General features: G+C 37.7%; 1 protein-coding gene and 1 non-coding gene across 9 annotated transcripts; both read right to left on the reverse strand.

The window, feature by feature from the left end:
• Window positions 1-7,150: 7,150 nt before the first annotated feature.
• LOC131334914 (U2 spliceosomal RNA) lies at window positions 7,151-7,347 on the reverse strand. Its single transcript, XR_009202318.1, has one exon. It is a non-coding gene; the product is annotated as a U2 spliceosomal RNA (small nuclear RNA).
• Window positions 7,348-8,261: 914 nt separating this feature from the next.
• On the reverse strand, window positions 8,262-11,655 carry LOC131334715 (protein IQ-DOMAIN 11). 8 transcript variants are annotated; one of them, XM_058369900.1, is made up of 6 exons: window positions 11,536-11,655; window positions 10,550-10,675; window positions 10,029-10,361; window positions 9,517-9,726; window positions 9,283-9,414; window positions 8,262-9,056 (listed from the first exon to the last, which is right to left on the reverse strand). In XM_058369900.1, exons 2-6 carry the CDS (start codon window positions 10,619-10,621, stop codon window positions 8,454-8,456), a joined length of 1,350 nt encoding a protein of 449 aa, XP_058225883.1. In that variant the 5' UTR covers window positions 10,622-10,675; window positions 11,536-11,655; the 3' UTR covers window positions 8,262-8,453. The 8 variants fall into 8 exon arrangements, with proteins under 8 accessions (XP_058225883.1, XP_058225887.1, XP_058225884.1 ...); XM_058369904.1 differs by having other exon boundaries at window positions 11,521-11,604; XM_058369901.1 differs by having other exon boundaries at window positions 10,975-11,594.
• Between the last annotated feature and the right edge of the window lie 7,175 nt (window positions 11,656-18,830).

Here is an 18,830-nt window from a genome sequence, read left to right on the forward strand (position 1 = left end):
GCATGGTTGAACTTGTTAGAGTGAGCCCAAAATGAACCTACCTTCAATGCGTTACCGTTGTAAAAAAAAGGGGGGGGAGGGGGGTTGTGAGTGTTCACTTTCAACATGGTATAAGCTTTGCAGAAAAAGGGGTTAAATCCTTTTGAAACCGTAATAAAGTGAGAAAATATGAAGTTTATAGTGTAAACCCAGCTCTTGTACGTAACTACCACCCGAGTCGTATATCTTCTTTGTTATGACCAAATTTTGATCCAAAACTAAGTAACAGTTAATTAAAATGACAGAAAATGAAAAAATAAATAAATAAATCTTTGAAAAGTTAGACCAAAGTCATTTGTGGTGTACTTTTTTTTAAAAAAGGGTTTTTTGTGTGTTAATTAATCGTTATGAGAAATTGTAAAATAAAAGTATATGATAGTATATAATTTTGTATACCTTAAACTTTTCCCCAATTTTAAAGGGAGGCACATGGCAAGCAGATAAGCCAAATCCCAAGTGTTTATTCCTTCTTCTCTCCCATCCAATTTCCTTCGAAGGAAGGTAGGGTTGTTGGAATAGTACTTAGCATTAGGATCTTTATAAGTGGCTGAGAGAGCTTCCAAAAGGGGAAAGAATTTTCAACTCTTCAACACAAAAGAAGAACCAAAGACATGTGAAAGTATTATAAGCTTTTAGTATTGGTTTCCTTTCTAGCTCATCCCCATGTGCATGCTTGTCAGTCCTCACTAACTTCTATTCTAAGGTTTCTCTCTCTCTCTCTCTCTCTCTCTCTCTCTCTCTCTCTGGTATGAATTTATCTAATTTATACTGGGCCAAAATGATGAGATGTGGACTACGTAATTACTTTCCCACAATTGGTCCTTGAGGACACAGGATTAGATCAAATGCGTGGTACAAACTCCCAACACTACGTTTGTTGCAAAGGGCTCGCGGACAATTTTTCTATTTGCCTCACCTTCTAGTACTTGTGTTCATTCACAGCAATATTCCATAGTTGTTGAATTTAGGAGAGCGAAAATTGAGAGAATATTTATGTATTTCTTAAATAAATACTTTACAAAGACACAAAGTCCTTCATATACAAAGAAATTAAACTAGGAAGGAAGTTAAACTATGAAAGAATAAATATACAATATTCCTATGCTACAATCGAGGATCTTCAATCAATCAATTAGGCAACCGGATTTTCCTTTTAACACTCCCCCTCAAGTTGGAGAGTGAATATCATGAAGTCCCAACTTGCCACTTAGATATTGAAATTGTTCCTTTCCTAAAGATTTGGTAAAAATGTTTGCAAGTTGAGATCTTGACTGAACGTAGTAAAGGCCCAATGCGCCCTCCAACAGCATGCACCTCACTGCATAATTTTTTTCCTCAAATTAAATTTGTTGTATCAAAAGTCCAAATACAATATGCATGCAAACCTATTTTTTGGTGCAATGGAAGTGTAAATTGAAAAACACCAAACAAGCTAAACGAAGGGGTTGAACCTGTGGCAAAGACTACTTCAGCAATATCAGCATCCCACAAATCTCGAATCTCTCATGAGGGGATGAAATGGGCCACCAAATTCGTGTTTTGTTCAGATACACCGCTTAGGATTATGTCTAAGATATGACGGTAATCAGAGCTAACCTGGGCTAAGGCCTAAGAGGCGGCCTTAGGCCTCTAAGACCCTCGACTATTTTTTCGGACTCAACATATGAGCTAAAAAAAAAAACATTTTAGTACTAAACATAGAAGCCAGAAATGAAAATTTTGGGCCCCTTCTTCAAAAAAAAATAAATAACATTTTCGTACCGAATTGCAGAGAGCTTATAAAACGGCTTGTAATTAAGAAATCACATCGCGTCCTAGTATTTTCGTTCTTGATTAACTTTCACTAATTTCGGGAAAACTCTTTTATTACACCAGCAATAGTTGTGAATATTTTAACTATATAGGTTCACCTTCTAGGATTTTTTGAAAAATGAGGAAAAATAATAACAGTTTTTTTTTTTTTGAACAACAGAAAAAGATTTTATTAACCTCTGAAACATAGGGGAACGTTACAAGGGAAGTGCTACAATACACACTTTTTATTTGGGTGTATATCATATGCACCCTCATTGAGACAAACCAAAAATGTTATAATTCTCAAAATGTTATGAATCTTTTGCTAAAAAGTTATAAATCATATTGATGAAAAGTTACGAATTTTTAGTATAAAAGTTACGATACGAAATAAAATGTTATGAATGACCGATCCTACAATTAATTTTTTATGAGGTGGCACAATATGAACCACACAATTGGTGCATATGGTACACATCTTAAAAGGGTGTGTAGTAAAGACTTTCCCACGTTTACAAAGATTAAACGGATTTGAAAAAAGACGGCATCACAACAAGAATGAAGCATTCCAACAACGTTAACACCTAACTACTCAACAATCATATGCCTCTCCCAACCCAAGGCGCAAATGGCTGGAAAGGTTCCAACCAAAGTGCAAGCAGAAACGAAGCTCGCTAGGACAGTGCCGGGCCCCAGCGAGGATAACAGTTACATAGTTAAAACAGGTACAAAAAAACAAGCCACCAGCGACATAATAATACCAGTTTTTGACGGATCTTTTTTTTGAACAAAAAAAAAATTATAATCTTTGAAATCGTTTTAAAGACTAAAGGACCAAGGATCTGACTGCATCATATCTCTAAATCTAAGAATAATATCCCTAACTCTAAGAATAATCTTGTGCCCAATAATTCAAGACCCAATCTCAAGTTTGGCAAAAAGCCAACAAAAGAAATATTCATTAGGACAAACTCACACCTATAGGACCAAGCCCAGAACACTTATTAGGCCAAACCCAACAACCTACAAGAAAAAAAACCCTAATCAATCAGATAGCAAGCATCACCGCCGTCCCACTTCAAGCTCCACCAGCAGCCGCCGCGAACAGCAACCACCGAACGCAGCCACCACACCACCACAGCGAGTTTTTGAGGAATCTGTTTCCACAATGACATTGGCTGCATGTAAACAGCAAATTGCATCTCCAACCCTTTTCTTTTTCTTTTCTTTTTTTTGAACAGCTAGCTATCTCCAACCTCGAAACCCCATGTCGGCGTGGCACATCAATTTCTAAATGCCTTGATATTTTAATTCTGACACGTAAAAAATTCTTCGAGAAAACCATGTGCTTAATTTGGCTGGTTAGGTTTACGTCCAATGAATAATTTCGGAGAGGTGTTGGAATATATCTTCATAGCTAGTGGGAGACAATCTTCACTTTCAAAAATAAAAGTTATTTTGACTTCAAATGATACAAGTCATTTTGACTTCAAATTTTCCCTCAAGCATGTGGTGCATGCACTCTTTTGGTGGAAACCAGTGGATTTTACTAATATCTACTGTAGTTTTGTAAGAACAAATAATGGAACTAATAGACCAAAACAGGGATTAATTAATTATGAGTGGGGTGGCGAAAGATCAAAACCAAAAGACTCTCTACAGCTTGCATGACTACAGTCTCAATTAAAGCATATGACCCTAATGTCACGTGCTTAGGTTTTTGTCAACATCCCATTTGAAAATTCGGGTGCTAGCTAGACAGTTGTACAAGGCAGATATATGTTGTTATGACCCGCTCCGGCTGCCAAAACCCCCCATGGACTTCCCAATAGATTATCCAATGAGACGAGCACGCTTGACTGCAAAGTTCCAAAAGAATTTGGTGCTCTCACGAATGTAAAAGGTCTTGTACAGAGTAAGATCAGGATCTATTACATATATCACTGAACCCTGCATTCACCAAGTAATGTGGGACCTCTGACCACCCATCCAGACGTCTACGGAACTATATCTACCGAAGCCCGACTCCAACTTGGCTATGGCTGTCACATACGTACGAAACAAATTTTAAAGGTTCAAACATTGTAGAGTTCGTTGATTATTCCTCTGTCAGATATGATAAGAAGTTGGTAGAATCAACTTCTTTAGATTAAACTCGTAGCTTTCGATTCTCGAATTTTTGTTCTAAATTCTGGAGAACGTATTTTTCGTACCCATGTTGTATGTTTCAGATCATTTGCTAGTAAAATAGCTAGTAGATGAGAAGAAATCCAACTTCAAGTTCAAATAATCATATATTTGGATGCATGCAAGATATGGTCTTGAAAGTTAAGAGGACTGGTGGCAGAGTTACAGCTCTGTTCGGCCTGCAATATCCATTCACTGAGATATTTGGCTGAGATTGAGAGTAGATTTGAGACTATAAGATTGTATCTAGGTGGTCCAAATATGATTAGCATATTGACCAATATGAGATTCTACAGTGAAAAATCTATTTGGTAATTAATCCAGTACATGTAATAACCCTATTCTATCGATAATCTTAATTAGAAACGATATTTGCCTGGATTGGGAGATGCTCCTTGGCAGCGGCGCCGAGCAGCCCATCCGACTGCTCGTTTTGGTATGGATGATTTGGATATAATCTTAGTGCATAAAAATCTCGACCGTCCTTTGCTCGGATTAAGATCCGAGCCATCCATTGCCGAGATGGACAGCTGGATGGACCACTTGGCAGCATCCCAATCTAAAGATTTGGGGATAAAAAAAACACACAAAATGCCTAGTTCAAGGACCATATGATATCAACTCATGCCAGAGTCATGAATAAAGTGACAATTATAGCACTTCCACCTAGATTGTTCAAATCTTGTGAAACACCAACTACTTCATATGCAATTTTTTTTTTTTTTTATCTCAATGAAAAGAGTGAGATGGATTGAACCAACGTAGCAACTCCCATCAACTTGGGAACCCACCCGACCTAGAATGTTCGGACTTAAGCCATATATAATTGACCCGGCCAGGAAGGATATATTGATTTGTCACCAAGTCATAGGCTCCGTTACCAGGCCCCCACCAAAATGCCAAGTTAAATTGAGCCATTTTTCCAGCCATCTAGCCCCAAGTACCAAACTCGAGACCGATGAAAGAGGGGCAACCTTATGTTAGCTGCTCCAACCACTTGAACTACCACCTCGGTGGCACTTCATATGCACTTCTCCATTTGAGTTGTATTCTTTTGAAGCCAGATAAAATTGAACGGCTGAGACCAGTACTTCTGGCCAGTCTATTAAATCCAAATCAAATCAACATTCCAAGGAGATACTTGAACTACAGATTCAAAACTATGCAAGTGTGAAAGTACATAGTTGGTTTTCTACATGTATGACAGTGATATTTACTTGTACAAGTTTTCGGATAGGGATCGATGCACTAATTGACAAACATATCAGAAGTAAAACAACAGAAAACCGGTTCATAACTTGACCAAGAAATCCAAAGAATTTTATTTAAGTTCCCAAAAGTTGGAGTTTATTTGTCCCACACCGCACACCCTACGTGTTTTGCAGGAAAGCACACCACTGGGAAAGGGACACGTGCATGTCCATGTCACCACCTAATATTTTGCCATGCGTAAGTTGGCCACGTGTCCGTGATATTGACCTATGCTTCCTTGGAGTTATTGCTTGAGAGCATGTTTGATCAAGAAGTTTTTACTTATTTCGTGTAGTCGCTTTGAGGCAGTTCATCATCAAAAATGCAAAAGTCTAGGAACGTGTAGTCGCTCTAAGGCAGTCCACCATCAAAAATGCAGAAGTCTAGGAAATGAAAAAGTCTAGGAACGTGTAGTCGCTCTACGGCAATCCACCATCAAAAATGCAAAAGTCTAGGAAATGCAAAACTCTAGGAACGTGTAGTCGCTCTACAGCAGTCCACCATCAAAAATGCAAAAAGTCTAGGAACATAATATCGAAACACAATTCTAGATATAATTGCGTCTGAAAATTGTGTTTGGAATCGTTGGAAGTATGTATGTAGAGCAACATGCATCGAACGGCTCTTGACGCGGTTGTATCTAGAGTCATGTTTTAAAATTTGTGTTCGTATCACTGCTCTTATAAAAAATTGGAGAAAAGGGGGAAAAAAGCTCACAAAATTTGTACTTCTCTTCGGCTAGAAATTACAACTTTTTTGGGCCGTGATTTATTGCACTTTCGATTTGTCATAGCCATAGGGCCTTGTGGCCCAATTTATGTTTATGGGCTGCAATTTTGTTGGGCCTAGCAGTTGAGCTGGACTATAACCAAGGACAGGGTCTTAGTATCGTCCACTTGGCAAATACATTTTGTCTTTCGTTTGTTTTGAAATTGCAAAGGGGCACAGAACCTTAGTCGCATAATCTTCAAAATGTCTCGTGCTTTCATGCTCAATTCTCGCACTGTGCTTGCGCTCTCAATCCTCACTCTTGCGAATTTTAGTCCTTCAAGATGAAATTTACTGACGCGTTCATGCTCTCGCATGCTCTCCTGCTCGGACACACGCACGCAAATTATGTGACTTAGGGCAGGACAAAAAATGCAAAACATAGACCCAAAAAAAAGTAAGTGCCCCCCCTCCCTGTTTTTTAAGCAAAACCAAAACTCTGCATCGTTTCACTGGTAAGAATCCGCAAACTTGCTCTGGTTCTTCAAGATATTGCACTTTCGACATGTCATAGGACCTTGTGGGACTGTGGCCCAATTTAAGTTTGCAAAAAGCAGGCCTTGGGCCCAGCAATTAAAGCTGGAGTATAACCCACTAACGAAGGTCTAGTGCTTCCACTTGACAAATACTTTGATTTTCGTTTTGATTTCGAAGATCGTGCCCAAAAATTTTGAAACCTCAAAAGAAACAAGGTCACATCTTTTTACTGGTTATAGAGCATTCCCCAACCTTGCTTTAGTTCTTCAAAACTCCGAACTAAAGTCTCTAAAATAGACATTTAAGTCTCATTTCATGCTTTCAAGTCCAAATATTCAAAATCAAAATCAGTACTCGTAATATTTGAATACGAGTTTATAGAATAATTTGAACTTTCGGTGGAAAAAAAAAATGTGCATAGAGTCTTAAAATGCGTCAAACTATGGCCTAATTTGAGATTATTAATAATCCATTTGAACTTTTTTGTCTTTATATTGAAATTTCATTCCCATTAATTAGAACTTAATTAATCTAGGCTGAATTTACACAATGACTGTGAGTTTTGGCCCAACCATTAATGACAGGCCAGCCAACTTTGGAGCGGAAGTTAATAATACGTTAAGACTAGATTTGGGTGGGGTACGCCGGGCCGAGGCTGTAGTGCAACGCCAAGGCGACGCGTGAGAAACCCCGATAGCAAGCTACCGTGATGAGCTCTCCCCCTTAAAAAATTAATTTAATATCATGTGAGCCAATGGCCCACGTATCAGATATTAAACTGATAAGAACAGATACTACACTTGATCTTAGCCAAAAGGCCGAGAAAGGTATGCTTGATCCCTCGTTGGGCCTTGGCTTTTATACACCGTTCTCTCTCCTCTTTTATCCCCTACTCAATGTGGGACAAACTTCCAGACTTCTCTGTGCTTAACTGTTACACTTTTGGACTCTCTCTCTCCTCAAACTTCTGTGTTTTTCATTTTGAATCCCTTCACTGATTTCGAAATCCATGGTAGTGATTTCTTTATCTGGAAATCTGATTCAGAGAAAAAAGAAGAAAGCATATTCTCTTGAGATTTTTGAAAAATCGCATGTACGTATTGAAAACCATGTTTGCTGCTTTCTGCATACCATTTTATTTGATGTCCAAGATTACTGGATCTTAGGAAAATATTTGGTGGTTCTTGTGGCATATGGGTGATGAAAGAATACGGAGTTGCAGAATCCTGGTCTAATGGGATTTAGGAAAGATGGTGAAGTTCTGTTGTCGACGAGTGACAATCGGCTACTTTGCTACTACCAAAACTTGACAAATACTGAATGTACCGAGAGTTGGGATGCATTTGCCACTGATACTGTCATGGAATCACTAGTTTTTAGTGAAACAAGAAATGGTGTCTTTCTAGGGGCAGTTGATTCGTTTGCGATGATGCTATATGCTTCCAAACTCCAAGAGAGCAAAGGATAAAGATGAAAGAGCAAGAATTTCGAAGAATGCTGGTCCAAGCAAAGATTTGGGAAACAAAATCAACATGTTCTACTTGATCTTGCTAGCTAGGAGACTGAGTAAATCACTGCCCAAAATCATGTCTGCACCTGGATTCTCAACATTTGTCGATGTGCACACAAACGCAAGTAATCCTTCCAAAGAAAAAAGATATCTAGACCATTCAATCTAATATAAGTTAGATTCAGGTCACAGAAGTATTCCTAGTTAAATTCCACCATATTTCTAAGTATCGAAATATTCTCCAACCGAATACTATATGAAGTATAATGACATACTATAAACATTTATATATCCGTAGTATAAGCAATGCAAAAATAATAGTACATGAATAGTACTGCAAATCATAACACCAGTGCAAGAATTATACACAAGCACCAGTATGTTAATATATAGGGAGAGAGAGTAGAATTGCACCACCCCTTGAAGTTCATCTGGAGGAGCCATTTCGAGCCCAATTCGGAAACGAGCATTCTGAATCAAAGCTGAGATCCTTCAAACTTCTGTTTGATTTAACCGGTCGAGGAAAACCCTTCAAGCATGGAGAGATCTGTTCAACGCCGCTGAAGTTGCAGTCGTTGACCCTGCTGCTGCTTGTCACTTCACTGTTGATAGAAGATTTGGGAGAGAGCTTGTGCTTGTATGGAGAATTGGACTCAGAATAAGCATCAAAGTTCACTCTCCTCAGCCTCGGCGAGCTCATTGACCGCAGCTTGGCCTTGGCTGATTCGGTTGCAGCCATGTAAGTTGGCACGATAGGAGAGCTAGGAAAACCGGTGTCGTTTCCAACGGAGTTCTGTTTCTTGTGGTGAAATGATCTTCTTTGAATGGATATTGGAGGATCCAATTCAAAATCTTCTATGTGATGAGGCCTGTGGGAATTTCTTGGTTTGAGTTTTGCCCCATATTCCTCTCTGATTCTGACATTGGAAGGGAAAGCTGTGTCTGAGTTCTTGGACAGTTGTGTATCCACCCATTGGTCTAACCAATATCTCCACCTTCCATCGACCTTGTTTTCTGATTCTGTCGATCTCTGATAACCATTGATAACTAGTAAACAACTATTGGAGAAACTAGATTTCAATGACACGATTGTTTGATACCATGTTTGTTTTCTCCCTTCTTTTCTTTCACCGTACCAGTACCACTTTTAGGTGTTTCCAGAAAGGAAAAAGAAATGACATATATCGAAAAGGACGAGTTTTTTCATGATACGAAAACAGGAAACAAGAACGATGCCAAACACGCAATCCACTTACTCGATGACTCAACGTGTATTCCTTTATCCGTTCCCTCTTGATAGCAGCCTCTCTTTTACTCAAGAATATGGCTTTTGCATCATCTTTTGACAGGAGGCTATCATCCCACCTTCTATCCCTATCTGATTCAATCTGCAAATTCGAATATTTTACCACTTATTGGAAATGAGGCCACTAAATTGTTGGACTAAGTAACCTGTTGGACTATATTTGCAGTTTACGATTTACTATTACCTTGTCTTTGAAATCTTGCACATTTTTATTCTCATGAGAATTCCTAGTGCCTTCCACCATTTGAAACCTCCTTGCACAGACCTGGGACTGGATTGTTACAACGGACTGCAAGCACTTAAGGGCAGTGATGGCCTGCCGTCTCACAGCTCGGCCTCTGATAATCGCTTGAAGCCTCACTAGTCCCTTTAATGCGCTTAAAGCTTTTCTAGCCTGTGATATTGACAAGGTAATATGAAACGAAAGGCAAGTACTATATCCATTGGGGGAAAAATAATTCAATGTTGTGCCGGCTGGTGATTCCTTTTTTTTTCTGCATCACTTTGAAAAACTGGAAGGAGTGTGTTTGGATAATGGATTCGTAGATGAGTTTCCCAGAGGGGAAAAGATACGAATTTTGTTATGTTAAGAGTATCATTTCTTATCCCCCACAAAACCAAGATACAAACACATCTTCAATGTTATGGACTACAAAATGGACTACTGATTATCACAAGCGTTGAACAAAAACTCACAAGATAACCCCGAAAGGCGGTTTGAATTCTGGTGGCTGCGAGGTCTAAAACCTTCCTCTCACATCGTTGTGTTGATCGAGGTGGGTTTTTTTTGACATCAACGGCTAGAAAATCTGCAGTTTCCCCACACTGATGCACGGATTGAGGGACGCCAGTGACTGAGACAACCTCAGCAGAAACAGCAGTTGCAATATCCACAGTTGTGTCATGATGCCTCTGCTCCTCTTCTGCTCCATTGTCTGGTCTTTCCCTTGACTGTGATATTGGTGCTGAAACTGAGGCCAATCTTTTTATCTTCACCCTTCCAAAAACCCATCTCCTTCTCTTCTCCAACTAAAAGAAAAGAAAGGAGAATCCCCATCACTTATATTTGGATAAATGAAAATGATGAGAAATAAAGAAAAAAGATGAGTCTTTATTGGTTTATCTTGTTTCTCTCCAAATCTTATCACTTCAGGTGAGATAAGGTGAGAAACCACAACCCTCTCTTTCCTCACAATCCAAATGACCTGTTAACTTACCTTTTCTTGTTTAGAACGTGTATCTGGATTGAAGAACCTCTTTAGTTGAGTAAACCAGCTCTTCTTTGCCATAGGACCATTACTTCATGGGAGCAAATGCCGATATTCTTGGAAAGTTTTCCGTATCTGCGAACGACATTAGAAACATTAGAATCATACCCCTGGACCATTACTTCATCGGAGCAAATGTCGATATTCTTGGTAAGTTTTCCGAATCTACAAACGACATTAGAAACATTAGAATCATGCCACTGAAAGAATAAGAGAGAGACAATGGTATCCTAATCCCATTTTCAAAACCTTGAACAATTGGGAAAGAATTGGGACTGTAACTCAATGAATCTACGGCATATGAACATCTAACATTGGATGCATCTCTAGACATAGCACACGCGTACAAAAAAACACAGAGAGATGAGATGTACGTGATTCGGCTACTGCCTGCATCCTTTAGAAGCCGAATTTTAAGCCCGGGGAGAATTTTACAAACACTCCCCTAAATATAAACCGAAAACTTTCTTTCTCTGATTTTGCCACACCTTGCTCTGTACAAAGGCACAGATATAGATATGAGAGAAAGGGAATCAATGAGCTATTCATCAAACATGCTTTTCCAACTTGGAAAGGGAATCAATGAGCTATTCATCAAGCATGCTTTTCCAACTTGGATGCTCAAAGTCCAAAAAGAGGGCTTGTGCCAATCCTCTAATCAATTGGAGCCAATCTGCTCAATCTCTCTCAATCCAAGTGTATCTGAGATGGATATTTGAGACAAATCTTCAACCGAATATACAATCAGAACACCTCCGATTAGTGCAATGGGACGTGTCTATTTGTCTATCTCTCGACTCGAAATGGAAGCAGGTTTGAAAAAGAATCTTTACCCAGTTTCAGAAAACTTGTGAACAAAACAAGAATCACCCCCATTAGAAAGCTTATTAGAGCCACTGTTTTATAAATGAATGTGGTACGTAAGAAACTCTCACCAAAGGTTGAGGTCAAAAGCAGGAAAAAAAATTCTCGAAGGACTGAAATCTCCCAACAACCACAAAATGGTTCACCAATAACTATCACCAGACGCAAAAATCAAAGAGGGTATCTTTTTGGAAATTGATTTCTACACTCTCCTAATTGATGCAAATACTCTTTTTTCGTCTTTTAGCAGGTGAATTTACGGAACAAGTCCCTCGAATTTGTAAAAAGCGTATGCATACAGGGACTATTTCGTAAATTTCCTCGCTAAAAGACGAAAAATGGAGTGTGTGCATCAATTAGGGGAGTGTAGAAATCAAATTTTTTTCATGTGTTGAATAATTCATGTCTCTCATGTTCGTCATGGTCAGGGGCACCTGCTCAGCACGTGGGTGAGGCCAAAATGGCAGTGGCCAGTGGGATATGGGCAGAGAGAGTAATTCAAACTCATGGCCTTTTTAAGGTACTGGAGAAGAGACTTTACTGCCTCATGGGACCTCTACTTTTTCAACATTCATTTGTTTGCTTCAACTGTGAGTGACATGTTCATATGCTTGTTGGAAATGGAAGTACTAAACGACCCTTGGTATAATTGTAACATGGAGCCAAATGGCATGCAATGGCAGTCCACAAAGAGTGTTGGGTGCACAAATGAAGATAAGAAGAGTCATATTATTATACCACTCTAGAGTGGAAACCTTATGTCCCGTAATAGCCCTTTGTATAAGAGAAAAGCAATAATACCAAACTGGGCAAAAAATACATATTCCAATTCATCGAATGGGCTAATGGGCCAAACGGGTCACCTACTAGATTAAGTTGAAAAATAGCCCATGACTCTGACAAGAAGACAATCCTCTCCGATCCCTTATAGGGACGAAGTAGTCATGTTGGGGGCATTGGTGGACCTCTTCCAAACCTATTTTGACAATGAAAAATGGTAGTTTTTAGAGTTGGTCAAGGACATTAACCGTACCAAAAATCATGTTCGGGTCTTCGACCAATGCATGATAGACCTAATATTGATGCACCTAACTCTGCTGCTGATATCATGTGACTTCTCCCCCATTGACAAACAATGTAAAGGCTTCTTTCTTTATACAATCACAAATAGATTGAAATTCTGCAACAAACAGAAAAGGGAAGGAGAAAGAGAGACCTATTATATATTGAAGTAAGTGGGGAACTCCTAGCGTGCAATAGGCCAGAGAATGAAGAGAAGATACAAAGCAACCTTAGGTTGTAAGAATGGAAGGACAGCTGTTGAGGGACCTAGTTCTTCTGTTGTCCTTTCACAAACTTATCATTCCTAAAATACAAACACGAGAAGTTACACAACTCATTGTCATCATCATCATCATCTCTCTCTCTCTCTCTCTCTCTCTCTCTCTCTCTCTCTCTCTCTCTCTCCAACCATGCAACATGTAGCCAGTCACTCGATCCTTAGAAATCATTTTTGTCACTTATCTCTTACTCCCCAAGCAAGATATGGTGGATGCTGTTCATTGGGCTGCTTCTAATTAGGCACCTAGCTAGGTGACATGAGCAAAGATAGTAAAATATTTCTTCATTTAGTGCGCGCCCTTCAATGGACTCCCTTGAGTGGCTCCTAAGGTTGGCTCTCTAGGTTGACTTCTAATTGGTGTGCTTATAGTTTAGGAGTGACTTGGAAGTGAAGAGAAGATATAGAGAGGGAATGGGGCCCGGCCACTTTTTTTTTTTTTATGCCTAAACAAACTCTAGGACTCATAGAAATTGAATTTAGGGAGTTCATTGGAGTACCATTCGACTCACAAATTAACAAATTCTTAGCCCACAAAATTGGGCCCACATTTATGCTTATGTGTCTAGACGAAGTTATGGTACACAGGGTATATCGTATGTCTAAATTATAACAATTTGTGATTTTCATTATGACGACTTTTGATTTCTAATGCATATCTTTTATGCTAGTTACGACTTCTATTTTACAATTTACCTGTTGAACAAGTCATTAGCAGGTTACCCATAGTTAAAAAATATTGTTATTATGTAACCATAATTATTTATATATACCAGAAACCATAATACTTGTACCCCAACCAAATATATGTGTACAATATCACAAATTAAATAATGCTACTCACAAATCTTATGACAACACCATAAATTGACATTATCTTACCACAATGAGTCGTACCAAAAATTCTTTGACACGTATGATATTCCATAACAAAATCAAAATATGTCGTACCAGAATCAATAATTCTTATACCCAAATAAAATACATGTGTAAAATACAACAAATTCAATAAAATAACCAAATTTGTTATGACAATACCTAAAATTTTCATTTGTCATTTTCTTACCACAACGTGTCGTATCAAAAGAAAACATATTTAAATACTACAAATTATACAACAAACCATAATTGTTATGACAATACCATAATTTGGCATTTTCATGCCCACAACTGTCATAGCAAAGGAAATTGATTAAAATATTCCGTAACAAGACCAAAATATCACAAATTCAATAATATAACCAAATTTGTTATGACAACACCATAAGTTGACGTTTGCATACCCGCAATGTGTCATATAAAAAAATTCAATCGAAATGTTCAATTAACGATAGTTATAATTAGCAAAATACCATACCACAAATTCAGTAATTTAACCAAATTTGTTATGACAATACCATAAATTGACGTTTTCATACCCACAACGTGTCGTACGAAAAAAATTCAATCGGAATATTCAGTTAACGATAGTTATAATCAACAAAATATCAAACCATAAGTTCAGTAATATAACCAAATTTGTTATGACAACACCATAAATTAACGTTTTCATACTCACAACGTGTCGTATAAAAAAATTCAATCAGAATATTCATTTAACGATAATTATAACCAGCAAAATACCATACCATAACTAAACGTCGTTAGCGAGTATATTTTTAGAATGGTCGATCATAACTGTTAGAATATCAAGTCATACGTTATTCAACATTGTCACCAAAATTAAATATCGACAACTGTGTAATCGAAAAAATTTAATGTATCCAGATACAAGAATGAAGTTAATCGCTTATCATTAGACCCTTAATCAGACAAAAAAAATCCTTTTACTATTGAATTCGGGTGCCGATGAAAGGGCTTTATAAACCCTACCGAGCCAAAAAAATTACGTGGATTATTTAATCAACAAATATAACGAAATCAATGGTTTTGATCGTCATTATTGTGTCGCGGTTGCAAGTCAACCGTACATTCAGTTACAATAGAGAAATTGGATTTATATCAAGTATATTGAATGCACAATTCTAAATGTTCTTTTGGTACGACACATTGTGGTAAAAAAAATACCGATTTTTTATGTTGTCATAACAATTATGGTTATGTTATATAATGTGCAATATTTTACAAATGAGGGAGAGAGAGAGTCAAGGAAGAGAGAATAACCTATTACCTGCTAAGCCATTTTTTTATTTTATTAATTGATTTAATAAATGGGTGGTCCGGATTAAATTCAAGGGTTTAAAATCATGGTGTGTATGGTACACCCCCTAATAAGGGGTGTGTACCATAGGATCTACCCTGTGTGTCTACCTTAAGGGGGTTAGTAAAGTTAGTTCACCGAGGGTTTAGAGGTTGTCCATAATCCTAAACTCCTCCCACATCCCTTGTGGGGTTCGAACTCCCGCCTCCACTGAGGAAGGCTTGGGATCACGCCAACTGAGCCAAGGCTTAAGAATCTACAATGGGGCATTGCAATTTACAAATGCTTTTCACATGTTTAGGGTAGATTGGATTTGTGTTTTAGTTAGGTGTGAGCAAAAAATCCGTCAAACCGCAAATTCAGTCCAAACCAATTTTAACTGAATGGTTTGGTTTTTTAGTAGTGTGGTTTGGTTCCGGTTTAAAAAAATTAGAAACCGTATTAAATGGTTTGGTATGTGGATTTACGTTAATAGTTTCGGTTCCAAACTAATCCAAACTGTATATGAGTTAGTCAACTAATTTTCTAAATTACTAATATATTTAATCCACCGTCCTATTCAGTATTCAATTATAGCCAAAATTATTTAATATATATAAACTTTTATAAATCACAACCCATTCCTACACTAAAAGCATATGATATAATGTAATACTCCATTCAGTGAATAGTGATTCCACGGCTCAATTAATTCATAAATTTTCATATATTTCTATAAATGAAAACTAATTCTTAATTATTTATTTTCGCAATTTTGAGTACTTGAAATAGTTTACTAGGATGATAACTAAGTTTCAAGTAAACCGTGGTTCGAAACCGAAATCGAACCGTAGTCTAATAGTATGGATTGGTTTGGTTCTATTCCTTTTGTGAGTTGGTTTGATTTTCCACATTCATAATCCGTAAGTAGTAGTTTGGTTCTTGTTTTACTATAAAACCGAATCAATCTGGTCCATTTTCACCCCTAGTTTTAGTTTTCGTGCTTTTGTTGTTACACACTCCTGATTGAAATGGGCCACTGCCACATGTATAAGCTGCTTCGCCGTTTTCAAATGGGCTGGAGTTTGGGTTGGGATTGAGCTTCGTTGATATGGGCTTTTAAGACCACATTTTTGGCAGGAAACCCATTTGTCTCCAGAAATTTCTTTGAAGATCAGTGCGGGTATGGGCCGACTTGGAATTTCATTTTGTCAAATTTTAAAGGGACTTTTTGTCTTCTTTCATTAAAAGTAGAGCCAAACAACGGACACGAAATACGATAACACGACACGAACTAAACACGAAATTAGCGAGTTAGGGTTGAACATTTCTGATACGGAACATGAAAATGACATGACTCGAGAACACGAATTCTAAATGGGTCGGGGTTCTGGTTGAACACTACAAGACACGAAATTGACACGGCCAACACCGATTACTAATCTGTGTCATCCATTAACACAAACATATATATATAATATATGGTATATCTGTAATTCTATATAGAGTTGGGCAACGAACATAATAACACGACACGAACCGGACACGAAATTAACGGGTTAGGGTTAAGCATTTCTGACATGAAACACGAAAAATGACACGACTCGATAAACACGAATTCTAAAATGGGTCGGGTTCGGATTTGGTGATTTGTGACACGAACCCGACTGACATGAACACGCCCCGACCCGACCTGTTACCCAGGTCTAATTAAAAGGTGATAAATTTGGATGAAAACTACTACTAGTAGCATTTAGGACCCTGATTTAATTAATCTTATTGAATTTGGTCATAGTAAAAGATAGGGCAAATTACTCAAATGGTCCCTGTAATTTGGTATTTGTGTCATTTTGGTCTTTCTATTTTTAATTGGCTCGATTTTAACCCTGCAGTTAGGGCTGCAAACGAATCGAGCCGCTCGCGAGCTCGACTCATTAGTGGCTCGTTCAAGCTCGGCTCGGAAGTTAAACGAACAAGCTCGAGCCAATTTTTTCAACTCGTTTTGTAAACGAGCCGAGCTCAAGCTAGGATAAGCTCGGCTCGAGTCGGCTCGCGAGCCGGGGTATATATACTTAAGTTTAGGATTTTTATTGTTATTTTATAATTTGTTTTTTCCGTTTTCACTTTCCAGTCAACCAAGGGAAGCGAGATCACACGTACACCAGTATACCCCCACTCCATAGGAAAATGAAAGAATTATACTTTCACAATCAAAATATTTTTGGTTGTATTAGGCCTATGCGAGGATATATATACATTTTTCGTTGGTTCGTTAAGGTTTGTGAATAAGCTCGAGCTCGAGTCAAGCCAAGGCCTGCTCAGCTCGAGCTCATGTTCGTTAAAAACTTAATAAACAAGCTTGAACAACGTAAAGCTCGGCTCGGTTTGACTCGTTTGCAGCCCTACCTGCAGTTACAATTTTGTGCCAATCAAGTACAATTGATAACTTCCATTTGCTCCTACTAACAGAACTAATTGTAGAAACTACACTTTGAACCCTTGTGATTTGAGTTTGTGTGAATTAACCCCTTGTCATTTTAAAAACTAGCGCATGACCCAATGTGATTTATGTACTAAAAGTGCACATTTCATTTGTTAATGCTTATTTAAAAAAAAACCCCATTAATACTGCATATAAAAGACGATATTATCCTTCTTAACTATTTTTTTTTTTTGTCTTTTCTCCCCCATCCACACATGTAGGAACATATATATATCAGTCCGGATCCCATAAGGGATCCCGTTATGGGATCCCGCACGGTGCCACCGTGCTGGACTCTCTTTTTCTGAGAAAATTTCGATGATCCGAGCCACTCAAAGTGATTAGAACATGATTTTAAGGATACTCGCGAGAAATCAGCAAAAAAAATGACCATGAAGGGCTTGATTCGAACAGTTTTTTATTGAACAGTTCAGTAAAAAACTGCTCTGATCAAGCCATTCCCGATCATTTTTTTTGCTGATTTCACGCGGGTACCCATAAAATCACATTCTGCACACTTTGAGCGGCTCGGATCATCGGAAAATGGGCGTCCCATACGGTAGCACCGTGCGGGATCCCTCATTGGATCCCCGGTGTGTGTGTGTGTGTATATATAAGACAATATTAATTGAATATCTTATCAACCTAATTAAATCTCAAACTATCAACATTCATTTTTTGTTCTGATTAATTTTCCTTAATCCAATTTTTTTAGGTTATTAATAGTATCAACAAGAGGAATGAAAAAAGTAAAAAATTATGTCCAAAATCCTAAAAAAGGTTCACTAATGAAAAAATAATACAATATAGATATAAATATGTATGTATATATAAACTATAGTATATAGTTCTTTGTTAGCACCCTTTCATGGTTTTGTGAGCTTTTGATATGGTGGTAAATAATTCAAAAAATATTTGACTCAAAACTAACAAAAGTAGAATAAATAACTTGTCATTAATGCATGTAACGATGCACTTTAATATATAAAATCACCATGGGTTGTGTTGGAGTTTCTAAATGAATAATGAAAATTTTATACCAAGTGCAAATTACACGGGGTCAAGTGCATTTTGCACAATTGGTTTCGTTAGTAGGAGGAAATCGAAGCTAGTGATTGTACTTAAATGGCACAAAATCAAAACTGCAGGGTTAAAATCGAGCCAATTAAAATTAAAGGGACCAAACTATAGGAATCATTTGAGTAATTTTCCCTAAAAGATATGACTCCAAATTTTGTTTTACTATAGCATCAAGTCTGGCTAGATTAGCGAGCGGACGAAAGGTTGGATTCGAAAAAATAGGTTCCGCATTCTTTTGTAACAAATTTGTACATTGTAAATATCTCCACATACGATTATAAAAATA

This window comes from Rhododendron vialii, chromosome 7a, assembly GCF_030253575.1.
Source record: "Rhododendron vialii isolate Sample 1 chromosome 7a, ASM3025357v1".
Classification (NCBI taxonomy): Eukaryota; Viridiplantae; Streptophyta; class Magnoliopsida; order Ericales; family Ericaceae; genus Rhododendron; species Rhododendron vialii.

What these genes read in the sequence shown, in the direction of transcription:
- LOC131334715 (XM_058369900.1), bottom strand. Translation starts at nt 10,621, where the DNA reads ATGGCAAAGAAGAGCTGGTTTACTCAACTAAAGAGGTTCTTCAATCCA. An exon ending in CACGTTCTAAACAAGAAAAG is followed by an intron (nt 10,362 to 10,549) that starts GTAAGTTAACAG and finishes CTTTTCTTTTAG; the next exon opens with TTGGAGAAGAGAAGGAGATG. An exon ending in CCGCCTTTCGGGGTTATCTT is followed by an intron (nt 9,727 to 10,028) that starts GTGAGTTTTTGT and finishes TCAATATCACAG; the next exon opens with GCTAGAAAAGCTTTAAGCGC.